The 21,631-nt window shown below is 43.7% G+C and overlaps 1 protein-coding gene and 1 pseudogene across 1 annotated transcript in view; one reads left to right on the top strand and one right to left on the bottom strand.

Moving 5' to 3' along the window:
- Positions 1-516: 516 nt before the first annotated feature.
- On the bottom strand, positions 517-634 carry LOC124552947 (annotated as a pseudogene).
- A 121-nt stretch (positions 635-755) lies between these two features.
- LOC124552378 (aminopeptidase N-like) overlaps positions 756-21,631 on the top strand; it is a 151,733-nt gene continuing 130,857 nt past the window's right edge. Inside the window, exons 1-3 of the mRNA XM_047126642.1 lie at positions 756-1,046; positions 5,679-5,849; positions 12,471-12,577. Coding sequence (XP_046982598.1) covers positions 756-1,046; positions 5,679-5,849; positions 12,471-12,577 — 569 coding nt within the window. The remainder of the gene's footprint in view (positions 1,047-5,678; positions 5,850-12,470; positions 12,578-21,631) is intronic.

Here is a 21,631-nt window from a genome sequence, read left to right as displayed (position 1 = left end):
TGTTCAGCGTCGTTCAAAAATTGGTGTAGCACACCCTACTTGTCTGGTAGTTCTCCGAAAGGAGCAACCCGCAACTCGGGAGGTTACAATTTGACCCATTTCAAAGTCGCTAAGTTGGCCGTAGGAAGCACTTCTCTGTGGTATGGTTGCCAGCTTCCTACACAGGTCTGTTACACAATGAGTCTTCTGGCTGTGAGTATTCCCAATTAAAGGGTAGACACAGATAGCGCTCTGGTAGATATGCCACTACGCTGTCTGTTGGCGGACGAAGTTGAAACCATTATCAGTACATTTACTATCCAGTAGGTGGTGTATACTGTCATCAGCACTCTATCTTCAGGCACATCGGGACCATCCGACCGCCGTGTCGTCCTCACTGAGGATGCGGATAGGAGGGGTGTGTGATCAGCACACCGCTCTCCTGGTCGTAATGATGGTTTTCTGTGACCGAAGCCGCTACTATTTGGTCGAGTAGCTCCTCCATTGGCATCACGAGGCTGAGTGCACCCCTAAAAATGGCCACAGCACATGGTGGCCCGGATGGTTACCCATCCAAGTGCCGGCCACGCCCGACAGCGCTTAACTTCGGTGATCTGACGGGAACCGGTGTATCCACTGCAGCAAGGCCATTGCCCGATTACTGTCATCAGGTGTACTAAATTTTTCCGCCAGTTTATTTCTAGTGCGTCTAACTTATAATCAACTGCTAGGTATTCACTTGTGCTGAGGCATTCTGTCTCCACTACACTGCTGCCATGCTTTATTTTTGCATTCCTCTAGTGCTTTTGTTGACAGCTACGTCGCGGCACCTGTGCCTGGCGTCGGTCGTCGCCTTGGTGCTGGTGGGTGTCTTCGGCAGCGCCGACGCGAGGGCGGCGTCACCGTGGAGTCTGGAGCGGCAGAGCGGCGCGACGCCCTCCAGCAGTAGGGCACAGGAAGACTACTTGCTTCCCACGGACACCCGGCCCACCGCCTATGCTGTCACGCTGTCTGTGCACCTGGGCGAGGAGGAGGGCAACCAGTTCGCCTTCCAGGGTAACATCAGGGTCAGTACGGCACCTGTTCGCAGTCAGTCTGTCTCGAAACGCTCACAATAAAAAAAGAAAGTAAAATGAAAAAAATCTGTCCCACAAGGTTCAGTGCTTGGTCCACTCTTGTTTGTCGCCTTCAGTGAGGTGCTACAGGTCGGCGTCGTGGTCAGTACGCCACTTGGTTGCAGGCAGCCTGCCCTAAATCACTAAGGGAGGGGATAACAAAAAAGCAACTGGAGAGTCCCACAACGTTCATAAGTTGGTCCACTCTTGTTCTTCACCTTCAATAAAGTATTCCAGAGGAACATTTGGTGGGTGTGACATCTACTTACAGGTAGCCCACAGTAAAACGCTAAGAAGTGGGCAAAAAGTAAATGGAGAGTCCCACAAGGTTCAGTAGTTGGTCCACACTTGTTCCCCACCTTCGATAAGGTATTTGAGGACAATGACGAGATCAATGTTCCATCTAATCGCAGGCAGCCCACATTAAAAAAGGTACATGGAGAGTCCCTCAAGGTTCAGTAGTTAGTACACAGTTGTTCTTCACCTTCGAAGGTATTTCAGGGCAATCACAGGATCAGCATGTCACCTACTTGCAGGCTACCTAGATTAGGAGAGGTAAATACAGTCCCACAAGCCTCAGTAGTAGGTCGACACTTGCTCTTTACCTTCGATAAGGTATTCCAGAACAATGACGGGACCAATGTGCCATCTTCTTGCAAGCAGCCCAGATTAAGTGAATAACTTCCATTAAAAGGTATGTTACTGGTAGCCTCAGGAGAAGTAGAAGTTTGCCAGCTAACTACAGCTACACCTACTTCCAAACGTATTGTTGCTACATCCCAGAAACAAAAGGTACATGGAGGGTCCCACAAGGTTCAGTAGTTGGTCCACACTTCTTCTTCATCTTCGACCTAAATCTACTTCTACACTCCTTAAGCCACTCTGCAGCGTCTTTCAGAGAGTACTTCATGTACCTCTGTTGCTTCCCCCTTTCCCACTCCAGTTGCAAGTCTTTTACAGGGAGAAGGATGGTTGGCAAACCTCTCTGTGGGCTCGAATATCTTTTATTTTTTGTCGATGGTCTTTCCACAAGATATACATACGAGAAAGCAATACACTTTTTGTTCTATAAAATTTCTTGCGAATTGCTAGCTGTAACTTGTTGGTATGATATTTCGGCACAGAGTCTTCTGGCCATATTCAGGTGAATACTGACGAGCAATTGAACATGCATCCCTATTTATAATATCGCCAGCACATGTGCCGTGTTGCTAAGGGCACTGCGCACGAGTTGCTTAAGATCATGTGCTTCTGCTGTTAAGCATGTGCGCTGCTCTGCGCGCATTCTGTAGTGAAAGCTCGCCTCTCCGATATCAGAACGATTGTCTTTGGATTGTAAGATCACACCACGACGACGATTACACAGATTACGAAGTTTTTCTGCAATCAGGGCCCATGCAGAATTTAAATCGAAACCAGTGATGAGAGATTCAAACAGTCTTATTCGACTTATTCATTGATGATTCAGCTCCAGAAGTTTGACATATGGGCCACAATTGTTGCTTCATTATATTTCATCTGATGACCAGTGGAAGTACAGTCTAAGCGGTAGTGGACTTATTTGCTTGAAGAAAGCGAGTGTACCACTGCGGTTCTGTAATGCGACCATGCACTGTGAGCGCCCCGTAAAAGATTTGCCACCTTCACAGGGAATACTGTAAACACCTGCGTTGCGCAACTCTAAGTCGTCTTTATCAAATCCCAAAACCGCTGATCTTCTGGAAGAAGATAGAGAGATTACTTTTACTATATGTGAGAAAAAGGGCATACTACAAAGGAGTTACGCAAATTGGGCACAAAATTGATATTCATACAGCTATCGGCGGAAAATACAAAATTGAAAACTTTGGCGTCTAATGGATGAATGCGTGACGCTGCAGTGTAGTTTCATCACATAGTTGACAAGGATAATAAACAGGGGACACGTCGATCCCAGGGCTTAAGTCTCTGCAAATTTGATTATGCATACTCAGTAGGACAGTAGCTATTACTAGCAGACAGGTGCGTGAACAGTATACACAGTGGTCACCAATTGTGAGAGGAGGTGTAGTTGGGCTCAAAGAAGTCAGTTGGACTAACCGAAGAGTCGTTCAACATTTGAACAGGAGCGATGCTACTATTCGACAATGTTGGCAGAAATGGGTGAATCGAGGTCGAACACAACGTTGTGAAGGATGTGGTCGACCTAGAGACACAACAGAACATGAGAACTCAGAATCCCAGACTGATCATTATCATCGATCTGACATGCAGCTGAAGCTTTAGTGACCAAAAGGACCATTGACAGCTGGCTCACAGAAAGGGGACTGTGCCTGCGGAACCTCTTGCGTTGACTACCATTGATACCAAGAGGCTAGTGGTTTCAGACACATTCAGCCTGGAACCTCATTGACTGGAGTAGAATTTAGTCATGAGTCGTCCTACGAACTGAGCTTCTATGACCAGCGAAGGTGTGTCTCAGACGCCCAAAACAGCAATGGGATAGGAACCTGACTGTCACCTGCCAAACGGTTTGACAATCAGGAGTGATGCTTTGGACTACTATTTTCTTCATAGTAGGGCCCCTTTGATTGTCATCAGTGGCGCTCTTACGCCACAGTGGTACGTTGATGATATTCTACTCTCCGATTTGCTGCCCTTCTTGGCAAGTGATACTGGGCTCAGATTTCAGCAAGATAATGCCCGTCCACACATGGTGATAGTTTCCACTGCTTGTGTTCATGCTTGCCAAATCCTACCTTTACGAAAAAAAGTCGCCTAACCTCTCCCAAACTGAGAAGGTTTGGAGCATTATGGGCAGGGCCCTCTAACCAGCTCGGGATTTCGACGATCTGATGTATCAGTTGGATAGAATTTGGCACGAGGAGGACATCCAACAACTCGATGCGAAGCTGAATAACTGCTTGCATAAAGGCCAGAAGTGGACCAACGTATTACTGACTCGCTCAATTTCAGAAGCTCTTTTTCTTGAATGTATCACAGATTTTTTTCTAAAATAGTAATAATCTGTTTGCCTGCACATGTACATCACATCTACCGACTACTGTCCTATTCCTTCATGGTGCGTCATGTTTCCTTGTGTTAGAGTGTATTCCAAATTGTGACACCATCTGCTCCACCTCGAGTTAATCTGGCATTTATCCAGGCCCTCCAGCGGTAAGATATTGTTGTGGCACCATCAGCTCCACCTCCAGTTAATCTGGTATTCATGTGGGCCCTCCAGTGGTAAGATATTGTTGTGGCACCATCAGCTCCACCTCTAGTTAATATGGTATTTAAGTGGGCCCTCCAGTGGTAAGATATTGTTGTGGCACCATCAGCTCCACCTCCAGTTAATTTGGTATTTACGTGGCCCTCCAGTGGTAAGATATTGTTGTGGCACCATCAGCTCCACCTCCAGTTAATCTGGTATTTATGTGGGCCCTCCAGTGGTAAGATACAGTTATGGCACCATCAGCTCCACCTCCAGTTAATCTGGTATTTATCTGGGCCCTCCAGTGGTAAGTTATTGTTGTGGCACCATCAGCTCCAACTCCAGTTAATTTGGTATTTACGTGGCCCTCCATTGGTAAGATATTGTTGTGGCACCATCAGCTCCACCTCCAGTTAATCTGATATTTATGTGGGCCCTCCAGTGGTAAGATATTGTTGTGGCACCAGTAGCTCCACCTCCCATTAATCTGGTATTTATGTGGAACCTCCTGTGGTAAGATATTGTTGTGGCACCATCAGCTCCACCTCCCATTAATCTGGTATCTATCTGGGTCCTCCAGTGGTAGGATATTGTTGTGTCACCATCAGCTCAACCTCCAGTTAATCTGGTATTTATGTGGGCCCTCCAGTGATAAGATACTGTTGTGGCACCATCAGCTCCACCTCCAGTTAATCTGGTATTTATCTGGCCCCTCCAATGGTAAGGTACTGTTGTGGCACCATCAGCTCCACCTCCAGTTAATTTCGTATTTATGTGGGCCCTCCAGTGGTAAGTTATTGTTGTGGCTCCATCAGCTCCACCTCCAGTTAATCTAGTATTTATGTGGGCCCTCCATTGGTAAGATATTGTTGTGGCACCATCAGCTCCACCTCCAGTTAATCTGGTATTTATCTGGGCCCATCAGTGGTAAGATACTGTTGTGGCACCATCAGCTCCACCTCCAGTTAATCTGGCATTTATCTGGACCCTCCAGTGGTAAGATACTGTTGTGGCACCATCAGCTCCACCTCCAGTTAATCTGGTATTTATGTGGGCCCTCCAGTGGTAAGATACTTTTGTGGCACCATCAGCTCCACCTCCAGTTAATCTGGTATTTATGTGGCCCTCCAGTGGTAAGATATTGTTGTGGCACCATAAGCTCCACCTCCAGTAAATCTGGTATTTATGTGGGCCCTCCAGTGGTAAGATATTGTTGTGGCACCATCACGTCCACCTCCAGTTAATGTGGTATTTATCTGGGCCCTCCAGTTAGAAGATATTGAATAACTATCCTTCATGGTGAAAACTGAAACGTATTAAAAATAATACTTATAGATACCGTTTGTGAGGCCTGCTACTAAACTTCATACACATTGGCCTCCATCTTTCAGATCGACGTTTCCGTGGAAGAAAACACGAGCACCATCACTCTACACAACGACGGGTTGGAGATCACCACCCTGACTGTGAAGACCTCTGGCGACGACGTCCAGCACATCGACAGCACGTACGAGAACTCTGGCGACGACAGGCAGTTTCTTTATATCAGGTTGGCAGAAGAGGTAAGGCACTGACACAGTGTGACAAGCCAAACCACTTGTTGTATTCAGGATCCACATGTAAAAAAATCCCTACCTGTGATGTACCTGCACGATTCTGTATACTCTATTAATTTATTTACTAACTTTTTGCCCATGATTCGCTTGTGTATTCATATGTCGTATATTTCACACATTTATTGGGTCATTCAAATGGCTTTGCACAAATGAAGGAGGTGAAAGAAGAAGACACAAGTATGTGCCTTTGACCTAAGAAACAGGGAAGCTCATTGTGAGCTACATGTTAAACGAACAGGCATCCAATTGCAGAATCATCGCATCCCTGAATACTTGGGAGTCACTCTCGATAGAACTGTGACATTCAAAACCCACTGCAAGGAAACCAAAATGAAAATCTGCACTCGAAACAACCTAATTTGCAAACTATCAGGGACACAGTGGGGCTCACATCCACACACTTTTCGCTCTTCTGCAAACGCACTGTGCTGTTTTACTCCAGAATACGCTTCCCCAGTCTGTCATCTCGTGCCAGGCAAGTAGACACTGCTCTCAACGAAACCTGCAGGTTGATTACAGTTTGCTTAAGACCGACCCCAGCCGCTGTGCTCTACTACCTGGCTGGAATAGGGCCACCGTGGGTACGCAGAGCAGTGGCTGCCACCAAGGAGAGACTGAAAGTGGAACAGAACAGTTCTCATCCACTGCACGGGCACCACAGCAACGCTTCCTGAGAACATCAGAGAAGCTCACCATTTCACCAGAGAAGGCAGGGCTGGAGTTATGGAAGAAGTCGACGTGGCGATGGATGCTGGAAGCTGAAGAACTACCACCTGGACACAATGAAAGATGGCTGGTGTGGAAATCTTTAAACAGGTTACGATCAGGTGTTGCACGAACCAGAGGCAACCTGAAGAGATGGGGCTTCGTAATAGAAGAGACGTCCAGTGACTGTGGACAAGGACAAACCACAAGCCACATGCTTCAGCGCCCTTTGTGCCCTACATCCCGCACGAAGTACGATCTCCTGCAAGCCACTCCAAGCGCCTTGGAGGTTGCAAAGTACTGGGGACAGTGTGTGTGTGTGTGTGTGTGTGTGTGTGTGTATGGCTTCTGTAAAATTGTATGTTTCTTGCTCGAGAATAATAATTTAGTGGCTTCCAAGGACAAAAAAATTTGATTTTTCAGTGTTGATATGAGTACTGAATCAATCAGAAAATTTAGGTTGCTGTCATAATCCACTCATTAAGAGGTGTAATATTATGTTACAAGTTTGAAACAATAAGACAAGTATCTGCGATAGAAATTGTTTTTATATCTTGAGGCAGCATAACACACGAATTACGTGGACTATATTGAGCCTGTATTTGGGATTGTGAGCACATATGGACTTCCAACAATCTTTGCTCATAATTTAAAAACTTCACGGAACTTTTTCTCGCTGACACCTCGCACAAGATATGAAAGGAATACAGTTTTCATCTTCCACTACATTCTCGCCGCTCGTGCAGTAAAACTTCAGCATCGAATATGATGTTTTAATTTGTTACTTCTTTACTACGAAGTGTATTCGTAACACGTTGTGCAGACAGTGTCCACACACACACACACACACACACACACACACACACACACACACACACACACACCACTGAATTTACCTGCAAAATTGTAGCATTGTATGACTCATAGTTCGGGAGATATAATACCATAAACATTGAGGTACGTGAAGAACTAGTTTTCACTAAAAACGGAGCGGCAAATTACTGACAGCCATTAGCGACATCCAACAAACGTTAAACATTGTTTCAAAGCTTTTCTAAACTTTTTCTGGCTTTCATGCTTAACGTCAAACATTTAACACATTAACTGATATGTAAAACATTCAGACGTTTAAAGCTGGTTTACACATCGATGTTTTACAGATTCAGGGGTTTTCTGATACGTATCTATTTCGAAACTCAGTAAATACAAACAACTGGGCTGCAATAAAACATTCTTAGTGAGACATCCACAAGTGATACTTGGACTATTCATGGTGAATAATATTTGCTGCAATTGTAATTACAAACTTCCTTTATTTGGATAAAGGAAAATACACTACCCGGGTTTCACGACATTAATCGCATCTTCAGGTTCTACTTAACTGCATACGATCACACCGTACAACCCACGTAGAAAAATTGAAAAATTTGCCCAGTACCTGTGGCTGATGCTGCATGCTAGTTAGTAGTAAGGTATACTAAATAACTACACCAAACATTCTAAACATCGACTCGTCTTACATTATAAATCGTCGTTAACGTTCTTAAGAATCGCAAAGCATACAGTCCTTCATTGCATGTATGTTTCGTCATTCATAACCCTTAAACGCGCGCTTTCGTTTGTACTAAGTATTATTTGTAGATGTTATACAGCCCTACATATCAGGCGGAATAACGAAAAGTCAAATTTTATTTGCTTGTAAAATACTGCAGTCTTCGTTTCTACAATTAACTGTCTTACTCTGTTACAAATTAATACAATAAACGGCATGGAGTTTAGAAATCTTATCTTTTCCCCAAGCTATAACGTTTTGACAAATTTGGAAATTGGCGTGATCTCCAGTAACTGCACGACGTGTGGCCGTGAGAATGTCTGCTATCAGAAAAACATTATAGCTGATGGCTACAATGATCACAGTCCAAAAAGCTTTGCAAATAAGCAGTGAGGCTCACCGAAGGGTGAAGAACACCTGTTTGACTTATGATAACAACTTGCAGAACTAGAAACTGTAAGCGGAGCCTGTATCTTGCATCTGAGTGCAGTTGTACCAGTCTACCATCTTTGTTCGTAATCCATAGTAAGGGACAAATCACTTGTGAGGTTCCCCAAGGATCAATCTTAGGTTCACTGTTGTTCCACATATATCGAAGCAATCTTCTGTCTCATGCACAACAAACAGAATTCGTTCTTTTTGCAAATGACACTAGTATTGTAATCGGTCCAAACACACATACAGAAACAGACAAAACGGTAAACAGTGTTCTTAAAAGTATCACTGAGTGGTTTTCTGCAAATGGTCTCGGCCTCAATTTTAAAAATACACAACATATTCAGATACCGTACCAGTGATAGGTGTAATATAAGGTGAGGAGGTAGTAGAGTGGAAACTTCAAAATTCTTATGAGTCCACACTGATGAAAATTTAAATTGGGAAAAGCACATTTTGGAATTCCTAAAACAACTCAGTTCAGACAAATTTATGCTTAGAGTCGTTGCATATATTGGAGAGAGCCAAATCAGTACATTACCATACTTCGCATATTTTCATTCGGTAATATCATATAGATTGATGTTCTGGGGTAGATCATTATAAGAAACAAGTTTTTGTTGCCCAAATACGAGCTGTAAGAATAATGTGTGGTGCTCACCCACGATCGTCTTGTAGACATCTGTTTTAGGAGGTGGGCATTCTGAGTACTGCTTCCCAGTATATTTACTGCCTCATGAAATTTGTTGTAAGTAATCCACTGCAGTTCAAAAGAAACAAAAATGTACATAATTATAATATGAAAAGGAAAAATGACATTCACTGCTCCAGATTAAGGTTGTTTATAGCGCAACAAAGTCGTGCACAATGTTGCAACAACAATTTTTGATCCCTTACCCGGTGATAAAAAATGTCTGACAGACAGCAAAGTAAAATTTCAAAACAAACTCAAAAAGTTTCTCCTTGGCAACTCCTTCTATTCCGTAGAAGAATTTCTATTGCTGTAATGTGCAAAAGGTGATGGGGAATTACCAACTCATATTCAAAGAAAATTAAATAAAAGAAAAATAAAAGGAAACTTATAAATCTTCAGCACGTAGCCGTATTTACAAATGATTTTGCTATGGGAATGTAAAATAACTAATTCTACATCATTATGATTTAGCATGGAAAATGCTCCATGGAAAATTAATTACCTAACTAACTCAGAATGTGTCGTATCAACTGATCCCTTCTTTTATTCAACTTGTGCCACAAATTTCTCGTCTCCCTAATTCTGTTCAACACCTCCACATTAGTTACGTAACCTGCAAATTTAGTCTTCAGCATCCTTCCATAACAAATGGCTCTGAGCACTATGGGATTCAACTTCTCAGGTCATTAGTCCCCTAGAACTTAGAACTACTTAAATCTAACTAACCTAAGGACATCACACACATCCATGCCCGAGGCAGGATTCGAACCTGCGATCGTAGCAGTCGCACGGTTCCGGACTGCGCGCCTAGAACCGTTTGACCACCGCGGCCGGCCTTCCGTAACACCACATTTCAAAAGCCTCTGTTCTCTTCTTCTCTAAACTGTTTATCGTCAATGTTTCACTTCCATTAGATGGCTACACTCCAGACAAATAGTTTGAGAAAAGAGTTGCAAATACTTAAATCTACATTCGATTTTAACAGATTTCTCTTCTTGAGAAAAATCTGTACATAAAAAAATAAAAAATGGAAAAACCCTTCTAAATGTTACACATTTAGCCAGATTCACAAATTAAATTGCAATGGAATTTAAATAGAATCATTCCACATTATTAGGATTTATCGTGCAATATTATCGATGGAACGTGAAATTAAATAATTAACTGAAAATTTATGTCCTTTTATTCTTCCTTTTTCTGTGTCCCATCCTTTAGGTCTTTGCGTTGCCGAAGTTTCTTTAATCACCAGTCCCTAAGTTACAGATTTCTGCACATTAGATCGGACAACAGTCATTGGGGTACACCCAATTCTAAAGCTACGGTACCTGTCTTCCTGGTTAAAATTTGAGTTACTTTTCTGGACAACATTTAACGATTATTGTGAAAGCCTTGTTTATGATTGACAAATGAAAAATGAGCCTCTCGTTCTATACAGCTTACCTGCTCCCTTGTTATCTTGCGAACTGCAATATTGGGAGCAATAATTTCTTGAACACATTGGTGGATTGGAAAATTATTTGGTTGGTGAATACGTTCGTAGCATTTTCGTTTTGCATATTGGTATTCCGATTGCTACGAGTTTATTTGTCAATGGTAATTTTTTATTTGTTGTTCACTATTGCTGTTTGAGTTTACATATTATGATTTCGTCAGTTGGAGGTCGTGAGTGGAGATATGGGCGCCAGAAAGATGAGAAATGAGGACATTTCCGACATATTCTTCTGTTTGAGTTCAACAGAGGGGTGTCAGCAGCAGAGGCAGCCACAATAAGCCGTATATGGGGATAATGCCACTGGTCAGAGCACGGCAAGAAAACGGTTTTCCCGTTTTGAGTAGGATCGTTGTGAGGTTGGTGACTCTCCATGTTCAGGAGGTCTTCGGGATTTGATGAAAATCGTTTAAAAGCATTAATCCAAAATGATTCACGTCAGTGTACTCGAGAACTGGCAAATGTGATGAACTGTCATCATTAAACCAGCGAGAGACACTCAGATGCAGTGGGGTAAGTCCAAAAAAATGGTTCAAATGGCTCTGAGCACTGTGGGACCTAACTTCAGAGGTCATCAGTCATCAGTCCCCTAGAACTACTTAAACCTAACTAACCTAAGGACATCACACACATCAATGGCCGAGGGAGGATTCGAACCATCGACCGTAGCGGTCGCGCGGTTCCGGAGTGTAGCGTCTAGAACCACGCGGTCACCCCGTCCGGCGGGAAAGTCCAAAAATCTGGCGCATGCTCTAAGCCAAAATCACAAAAATCATCTGCTTGCTCGTCGTCAGTTGCCCTGTGAACAACACCGACCGTTCATATCCTGTACCATTAGTGCTGACGAGAAGTGGCGCTTTTATGCTAATATAAGGAAAAGAAAGGAATGGTTGACCCCAAACTAAGCAGCGACTCCCCATACGAAGACCTGCGCACACCCACAAAAGATAACGTTACGCATCTGGTGAAGCAGCGAGGGTGTGGTGTACTGCGAATTGCCTCACCAAGGTGTAATCGTCACTGCTGACATTTATTGTCAACAACTGAGACGTCTCGCAGACACGGTCCAAGAACAACGACCAGAAAGACTGCATGAAGCGGTGCAGCACCACGGAAACGCCCGACCTCATTCTGCTACACTGACAAAAAAACAACTACACAGGAGTGCGTTGGCAAGTCATTCCGCACCCATCTTATTTACCTGATCTTGCGCCGACTGATTTTCCACTGTCGAACAACCTTCAACGAGCTCGCTTTCCAGATGAATGTGCTACGAACGTGGCCTGACGAGTTCTTCGCCTCAAGACCACGTGTTACCTGCAGTCGTGGAATCGAAAAGTTAGCCCAGCGCTGACTGTCGCAAATCGTGAATATATTATTGATGACTAGAGTCTCTGTTGCCGGCCGGAGTGGTCGAGCGGTTCTAGGCGCTACAGTCTGGAGCCGCGTGACGCAACGGTCGCAGGTTGGAATCCTGCCTCGGGCATGGATGTATGTGATGTCCTTAGGTTAGTTAGGTTTGAGCAGTTCTAAGTTCTAGGGGACTGGTGACCTCACAAGTCCCATAGTGCTCAGAGCCATTTGACCCAAGAGTCTCTGTTATTTGTATTTGTCGTGTTTATTAAATTTATGGAAGAAGTCTATGAGGCACCAACACAATGGCAAGACCCCAACGCTTGTTTACTTTGGCAGGTGGCAGCCGGCACCCAGCTGGTGGTGGAGATCAGCTACGAGGGCGAGCTGTGGAACGACATGTACGGCTTCTACCGCAGCTACTACGTCGAGGACGGCGTCACCAAGTGAGTACAGAGGCCGCCGCAACAAGAAACAGCTCGCTAGTCTCTAGCCTTGGTAACGCCGACAGTTTGGCGAAGAATTCCGTCCACAAGACTCTTGAAGCATGTCACTGACTGATGATTACATCCTGTAGAGAGTGGGGGCCCTTGTGCTAGTGGACAGTGCCCTGTTCTGAGGCGCATCTTGGTACTTCATCCCACCTGAGGATGCTTGCCTTCAAGGAACCGCAACTTCCAGTCTGTCACTCCTAGCCACTCCCACACTCGGAATTTCGTGGCTCTCTGACACATCAGCGAAACGGCAACGAGATTCTTCAGGGTATTTGCCCACATTGTAAATGTGTAACATTATCCGCCGTTTCGGCCTCTGTTGCGAATGGCCTTCCTCAGAGTATTTTGTTAACTGTTGAATAAGGGAAACTTATATTTCTAATACAATGGTGGAAGAGGCTGTTCTCGTATTCTATAGGGTGTTCAGAATCAGTTGGAGGGGGCTTAAGAGGCCCTTAAGGGCCATACACAAGCACTGACCAACCATCCAACCAACCGACGGACCGACAAATTGGATGTGTCTAGGGATTTCAGGCGGGTAGGATTATCCAACAGTCGATGCCTTCGCCCAACAAATTGTGCCGTGCCTACTGCCGTCTTGCCAACCGCCCAACAAAAGTTCGTCTTTTGTCACTTCTCTCGGTATTAGATGTGAAACGTCCCCTTTGAAAAATTAGTGAATTACTGTGCTGGTAAACCCCTTACGTTATTTGATTTTCAAACACCTGAGCAAAACTGAACGTACTCAGACATTTCTCTCTTTACTTATTCTGATCATCACTAAACTGACACAACATTTTTAGCGCAATGCAATCTGACTTTCAATAATCCCTACAAAAGAATGGCCCCGATTAACAATAACCTATACCTTTCACGAATCACTTACCTCACAAAAATCTTCGTCACTCGAACTACTGCAATACAGCGAGCGCCACTACTGCCAGCTAAATAAAAGATTCAAACTACTGAAGGCACTAACTACTGATAGGCTTAGCAAATGAAAGATTCTAATAGAGAACAAACAATGTATTTACCTTAATAGTGTTCAAAAGTCGTAATATATATACTATATATACACTATATACAGGGTGTCACCTAACGTTACCGCTGGATATATTTCGTAAGCCACATCAAATACTGATGAACCGATTCCACAGACCGAACGTGAGGAGAGGGGCTAGTGTAATTGTTTAATACAAACCATACAAAAATGCACAGAAGTATGTTTTTTAACACAAACCTACGTTTTTTTAAATGGAACCACGTAAGTTTTGTTAGCACATCTGAACATACAAACAAATACGTAATCAGTGCCGTTTCTTGCATTGTAAAATGTTAATTACATCCGGAGATATTGTAACCTAAAGTTGACACTTGAAACTTCCGGCCGGCCGCGGTGGTCTAGCGGTTCTAGGCGCTCAGTCAGGAACCGCGCGACTGCTACGGTCGCAGGTTCGAATCCTGCCTCGGGCATGGATGTGTGTGATGTCCTTAGGTTAGTTAGGTTTAAGTAGTTCTAAGTTCTAGGGGACTGATGACCACAGATGTTGAATCCCATAGTGCTCAGAGCCATTTTGAACTTGAAACCTCCGACGTTCAGTTGCGCGTTGTAACAAACACGGGCCACGGTCGGCGAGCAGCATCTGCAGGGACATGTTTACGATGACGACCGTGTTTACGAGTGTGGCTGTAGTGCACTGTTGTGGTTTGGTCCAGCTGTCGCAGTGTCCGCATGTAGCGCTTGCTGCTATTGTTATTCTGCATTCGTCTCCGCACGCAGACCAACTGTAGTACACCGTGTTACCAGACGTCTGTGATAGTGTAGTGTTGTAGGAACTGTGACCATGGTGTATTCGAGCTCTGAAAAGGCGGAGATGATACTCATCTATGGCGAGTGTCGACGAAATGCAGCTGAAGCCTGCAGGGTGTATGCAGAACGGTACCCGGACAGAGAGCATCCAACGTGCCGCACATTGCAAAACATCTACCGCCAACTGTATGCAACAGGTATGGTCGTAGCACGCAAACGGGTCCGTAACAGGCCCGTCACAGGAGAAGCGGGTGCAGTTGGTGTGTTAGCTGCTGTTGCCATGAACCCACACATGAGTGAGTACACGGGACATTGCGAGAGCCGGTGGACTGAGGCAAAGTAGTGTCATGCGCATACTGCATCGTCACCGTTTTCACCCGTTTCATGTGTCGCTCCATCAGCAATTACATCGTGATGACTTTAATCATCGAGTGCAATTCTGTCAATGGGCATTAACAGAGAATGCGTTGCAGTTCTACCTGTTTACCGATGAAGCGGGTTTCACAAACCACGGGGCAGTGAATCTACGGAACATGCATTACTGGTCCGTGGACAATCCTCGCTGGCTCAGACAGGTAGAGCGACAGCGACCGTGGACTGTAAATGTATGGTGCGGAATCATTGGCGACCACCTCATTGGTCCTCACTTCATTGCAGGGGCCCAAACAGCTACAACATACATCGCGTTTCTACAGAATGATCTGCCAACGTTGCTCGAAAATGTCCCACTGGAAACGCGTCGACGTATGTGGTATCAGCATGATGGTGCACCTGCACATTCCGCAATTAACACTAGGCTGACCCTTGACAGGATGTTCGACAGGCGTTTCATAGGACGTGGAGGACGCATAAATTGGCCAGCCCGTTCTCCTGATCTTACACCTCTGGACTTCTTTCTGTGGGGTACGTTAAAGGAGAATGTGTACCGTGATGTGCCTACAACCCCAGAAGATATGAAACGTATTATGGGAGCCTGCGGCGACATTACACCAGATGTACTGCGGCGTGTACGACATTCATTACGCCAGAGATTGCAATTGTGTTCAGCAAATGATGGCCACCACATTGAACCTCTATTGGCCTGACATGTCGGGACACACTCTATTGCACTCCGTAATTGAAAACGGAAACCACGTGTGTACGTGTACCTCACCCCTCATGGTAATGTACATGTGCGTCAGTGAAAAAGACCAATAAAAAGGTGTTAGCATGTGGACGTAATGTGCTGTTCCAGTCTCTTCTGTACCTAAGGTCCATCACCGTTCCCTTTGGATCCCTACGTAATTCGGTGCTCTCCGATACACACGATCGAACAGCGGAGGAGTGGTACTCAAGCGCCAACTTTAGGTTACAATTTCTCCGGATGTAATTAACATTTTACAATGCAACAAACGGCACTGATTACGTATTTGTTTGTATGTTCAGATGTGCTAACAAAACTAACGGGGTTCCATTTAAAAAAACATAGGTTTGTGTTAAAAAACATACTTCCGTGCATTTTTTTTATGGTTTGTATTAACCAATTACACTAGCCCCTCTCCTCACGTTCGGTCTGTGGAATCGATTCGTCACTATTTGATGTGGTTTACGAAATATATCTAGCGGTAACGTTAGGTGACTCACCCTGTATATACTATATATATGTCAGAATTCTTAAATGCTTTGAATTTACGTGTAGTAATGAACAGCTTATTGTCAAAATCATCATGTCGGCGATTCACATATCGGTCATTGTTACTTCTTTTCGGCGGTTCCATCTCAAAATTCGGTGCACCTTGCCAATTTATTTCATAATTTCCGAAATGCCCTGTGTTATTATTTTGTGGCTGTTCCGGATTTCTAAGTTCCTATTCTACATCTACATCTACATTGATACTCCGCAAGCCACCCAACGGTGTGTGGCGGAGGGCACTTTACGTGCCACTGTCATTACCTCCCTTTCCTGTTCCAGTCCCGTATGGTTCGCGGGAAGAACGACTGTCTGAAAGCCTCCGTGCGCGCTCTAATCTCTCTAATTTTACATTCGTGATCTCCTCGGGAAGTATAAGTAGGGGGAAGCAATATATTCGATACCTCATCCAGAAACGCACCCTCTCGAAACCTGGCGAGCAAGCTACACCGCGATGCAGAGCGCCTCTCTTGCAGAGTCTGCCACTTGAGTTTATTAAACATCTCCGTAACGCTATCACGGTTACCAAATAACCCAGTGACGAAACGCCCCGCTCTTCTTTGGATCTTCTCTATCTCCTCCGTCAACCCGACCTGGTACGGATCCCACACTGATGAGCAATACTCAAGTATAGGTCGAACGAGTGTTTTGTAAACCACCTCCTTTGTTGATGGACTACATTTTCTAAGCACTCTCCCAATGAATCTCAACCTGGTACCCGCCTTACCAACAATTAGTTTTATATGATCATTCCACTTCAAATCGTTCCGTACGCATACTCCCAGATATTTTACAGAAGTAACTGCTACCAGTGTTTGTTCCGCTATCATATAATCATACAATAAAGGATCCTTCTTTCTATGTATTCGCAATACATTACATTTGTCTATGTTAAGGGTCAGTTGCCACTCCCTGCACCAAGTGCCTATCCGCTGCAGATCTTCCTGTATTTCGGTACAATTTTCTAATGCAGCAACTTCTCTGTATATTACAGCATCATCCGCGAAAAGCCGCATGGAACTTCCGACACTATCTACTAAGTCATTTATATATATTGTGAAAAGCAATGGTCCCATAACACTCCCCTGTGGCACGCCAGAGGTTACTTTAACTCCCGTATTGGAGTGCGAGTCTCCTCTGAAATATGTAATTCTTGTATTACTTGTGCCAACTGATCTTGTACTTCACGGATTCCTCTTTTGTACTGTGTATTGATTTGATTTTGATTTTGTTTGAATTTTCTAATTTGTTCATACTCTTCAGTGTCAGTGAAGGCTACAGGTATTGTGTCATTCAGAACATCATCTGCCTTTGTAGATAAGTTAGTGAACTGATCTGAAAGTTCGGCTACTTTCTCCGACAGTGAACTTATTTCCTCAGTGTGTTTTTCTGAACCAAGTTTCAGTGTGTCCATTTGTGTTGAAATCGCATCTACTGTGTCCTTTAAGTTTTCCTTAGTTTTTGCAAGTCGCGTAACCGAATCGATGGATGCAACTGAGTCAATTTTAACTTGCAAGGTGTCATGATTTTCGCGAACAATAGTTTGCAGTCCTTTTATGGCTGCTTCGTGATCTGCAATGCATTTTCATGACGCGAAAAAATAGGTTGAAAATGCTCACAAATTTATGTTTTTACGTCATTACAGACTTTTTGACGTTTCGATGAGATTTTAAGTAACTCAGCAGTTAAACCTTCACGTGTTTATTCAAGCGTTTGTTCTATTGAGTCTAACTTTTGAAGCTGTTGCTGTGTTTGTCTCTGATTTTGTTCCATTGTTGTGTCTAACTTTTGAAGATTTTGTTCCATTGTGACTAACTTTTGAAGATTTTGTTCCATTGTGACTAACTTTTGAAGATTTTGTTCCATTGTGTGTAACTTTTGAAGCTTTTGTCCCATTTGTTGCATTAATTATCATAACAATGCACTTGTGTCTGAAACGTGTTCCGCAGTGCTATTCGGCAGTGCATTTGAAGCGGCAATATTTTAATTTCGAAAAGCAGAAAATGTGTCTTGACTTATTTGAGAAAATAGTGAGGACGCAAAACCTGAGTCTACAGTATTTGCAAGATTGTGTCCTGTCAGTTCGGAATCCTGAGGCGGGCTGTTGCTGACCGATCGATCGATAATGCTTCCCTGTTCACTAATTGTTTCACTGCCTACACCATTATTTGCTGCCCGCTTCATTTCCCTATGCACAATTACCAAATTACTACGTTGACTGTCTGTTAATTCATTACACAGCGGTGCTGGCATGCTACGCTCGTCGTCACTATTATTTCTCAGTTTACTTTGGAGCCTAGTGTTACGTTTTTCACACGCCATAATTATCACGTATTTCACACAACAAGAAAAGCACAATTTGAAGAGCAAAAACAAGAAAACACATTAGCATAGCAATGAAAATAATATCTCGTTAATTGCAAGCGCAGCTGCGAAATACTTGGTGCAAATCTACATGCATGCCACAACTGTTTTACTGTACAACAATGAAAAACTGCAACTACAAAGAAGATTCTCTCTACAATTACGCGCTAGCAATAAACAATAGCTACAATAATTACACAAACTACAAGAAAAATCAGAAGATTCCAGTGAGGTATCCTCGGCTATGGGTCGACATATGAAACGTCCCCTTTGAAAAATTAGTGAATTACTGTGCTGGTAAACCCCTTACCTTATTTGATTTTCAAACACCTGAGCAAAACTGAACGTACTCAGACATTTCTCTCGTTACTTATTGTGATCATCACTAAACTGACACACAATATTTTTAGCGCAACGCAATCTGACTTTCAATAATTCCTACAAAAGAATGGCCCTGACTAACAATAACCTATACCTTTCATGAATCACTTACAAAAATCTTCGTTACTCGAACTACTGCAATACAGCGAGCGCCAATACTGTCAGCTAAATGAAAGATTCAAACTATAGAAGGCACTAACTACTGATAGGCATAGTTAGCAAATGAAAGATTTTAATAGAGAACAAACAATGTATTTACCTTAATAATGTTCAAAAGTCATAATATTTATGTATCAGTTCATGACATCCAGTCTTACAAATTTACTCTCTCTGATGGACACACGTCCAGATCATCCGCTCTCAAAACTCCGCCATCTCTCTCCCCACATCCACCACTGCTGGCGGCTCACCTCCAACTGCGCAACGCTATGCGCTGTTCACATCCAACTGCGTTACCAACATAAAAACCTAAACAGCCTACTTACAGATGCTGTTCTCATAGACATGACAGGATGCGAGGTGGACGAAACCTTAAGGACAAAGTTTCTGGAGAAATTTATAAAGACTCCAGATGTTTGTCGGACACGTCGTGCGAGGAATATAAGAATCAAACAATGGAAACTACAAGCAGGAATATGAACAATGTAGGAAGAGACAGGTTGCTATTTACCATAAAGAAGGTACGTCAAGTTGCAGACATGCACTATTAAAAGACACTCACATCTACATCTACATCTACATCGATACTCCGCAAGCCACCTGACGGTGTGTGTCGGTGGCCACCTCTCTCATCTGTTCCAGTCTCGTATTGTTCGTGGAAAGAAAGACTGTCGGTATGCCTCTGTGTGGGCTCTAATCTCTCTGATTTTATCCTATTGGTCTCTTAGCGAGATATACGTAGGAGGGAGCAATATACTGCTTGACTCCTCGGTGAAGATATGTTCTCGAAACTTCAACAAAAGCCCGTAGCGAACTACTGAGCGTCTCTGTTGCAGAGTCTTCCACTGGAGTTTATCTATCATCTCCGTAACGCTTTCGCGATTACTAAATGATCTTGTATCGAAGCGTGCTGCTCTCCGTTGGATCTTCTCTATCTCTTCAATCAGCCCTATCTGTTACGGATCCCACACTGGTGAGCGGTGTTCAAGCTTTAGAGCTCGTCAGCAAAGAGAGACAATCACACAACATTCACACACACACACACACACACACACACACACACACACGTACACACAAACAAGCACGCCTCACGCACACACGACCACCAACTCTAGCATCTAGCGCCGGCAATCTATCTTTTTCCTACATTGAGGAGTATAAAAATACAGATACAAGAAAAGAAGCACTTTTTTCATTTTTAATGAATCCATAATGGTTTCGTGTGGCACGTAGAGAGCGTACAAGTTCGTCGACCTGCTGTATTTATGATTCTAAGTCTTATTTCCGATATTTATGGGAAAAAACCGAAATATTGACATTCAAAGGACGCTAATTCATAAGATATGCTTGATTTATTGTTCTAAATTTTAAAAAGGTTCATCCTGTATCCAAGCCGTCTACTATGAAGAGCAAAATGTGAGATTCTTTTTCTCAGTTCTAACATTTGCTAAACGCTTCATTTATTTTGTATCTGTTGTTGTATTTATTACATTACAATGCACTAGCACCATGTGTGGTCTTCCTTCCTAGAATCTGAAATGAGTTTCTTAAAGTCACAGGTCATCTTTCTTGCTGCACACATGCATAAATTAATAACGTTTACGTGATTATCTGCTATTTTATTTACTTTTCTTTACCGTGATTTTATTTCCTCGGTCAGCTACAAATCTCGTTGCAGGTTTCAGGAACCATTTTCGTTAATAATTGTGGGGATACAACAGCAGTGAATTTGATATCCTTTAAACTTCTGCCAGTCGCTAGAAATCGCCATCTAGCTAAGAGCTCCTCCATGCGGTCTACAGCCTCTCTCATGACTATATTCATTAATAATGGTTTTATTGTGTTCAGCAGCTCCGAAATGCGTGATAAATCCTTTATTAGACAGTTACGAAAAACAGCGGCTCGCGGCTGCTTAAGTAACAGAACGTGCGTGAATTTCTTCCCTCGCATTAGCAGTCTCTTTGCCAACACCTTTCTGTCTCTCTTTTTCTCCTGTAAAGCAGTCTTCGTTTCTGTGTAAAATCAGGCAGCACCTCGTAAATCGTAAACACAACAACAGGGCTGTAATCGCTGTGTGAAGTCGGTCGGGACGGGTGTGGGCTGACACGAAATTAGTCGGTTGGTCGGTCGGTTGGTTGATTGGTCTGTCGATCGGCTGACAAATTGGTGCCTGTGTAGGGACCATTATTGGTGTTAGCTTTATTTCTTGCCATGGATAGAAACAGACGTCTTTGATTGGCATTTGCTTTACTTCTTTCCACTGGTAGATATAGACGAAAGAGAAACGGGCGACAACTGTGACGTAGCGCTGTTTGCTTGCTGCCTGTTTCGTCGGCTGAGGCGTGTATTCTACCTTCGGCCGCTGTGGTTTTCCGCTCGCCAACGTGTGTTATGTGCGTGTGTTATGTGTGTGTTGCTTCACATGAGCTACCCTCCTGTAGCGCTATTACTGCCGGTGGTAACCCAGACGCAGCAAGTCTGCACCCGTCTTCTGTAATCACGTCGGCGGGTCCCCTGGCTGTTTCTAACGCCTCTCTAATCTTCCTGCTCAAGGTAAGTGGCTGTTTTTCTGGTACGCGCAATTCGTGAAATGTTATCTGCCTGCAGCTGTCACCCTCGTGTT

Source organism: Schistocerca americana, chromosome 10, assembly GCF_021461395.2.
Source record: "Schistocerca americana isolate TAMUIC-IGC-003095 chromosome 10, iqSchAmer2.1, whole genome shotgun sequence".
Taxonomy (NCBI): domain Eukaryota; kingdom Metazoa; phylum Arthropoda; class Insecta; order Orthoptera; family Acrididae; genus Schistocerca; species Schistocerca americana.
The sequence above is the reverse complement of the archived record's forward strand: the minus strand, read 5'-3'. Positions and strand labels throughout refer to the sequence as shown.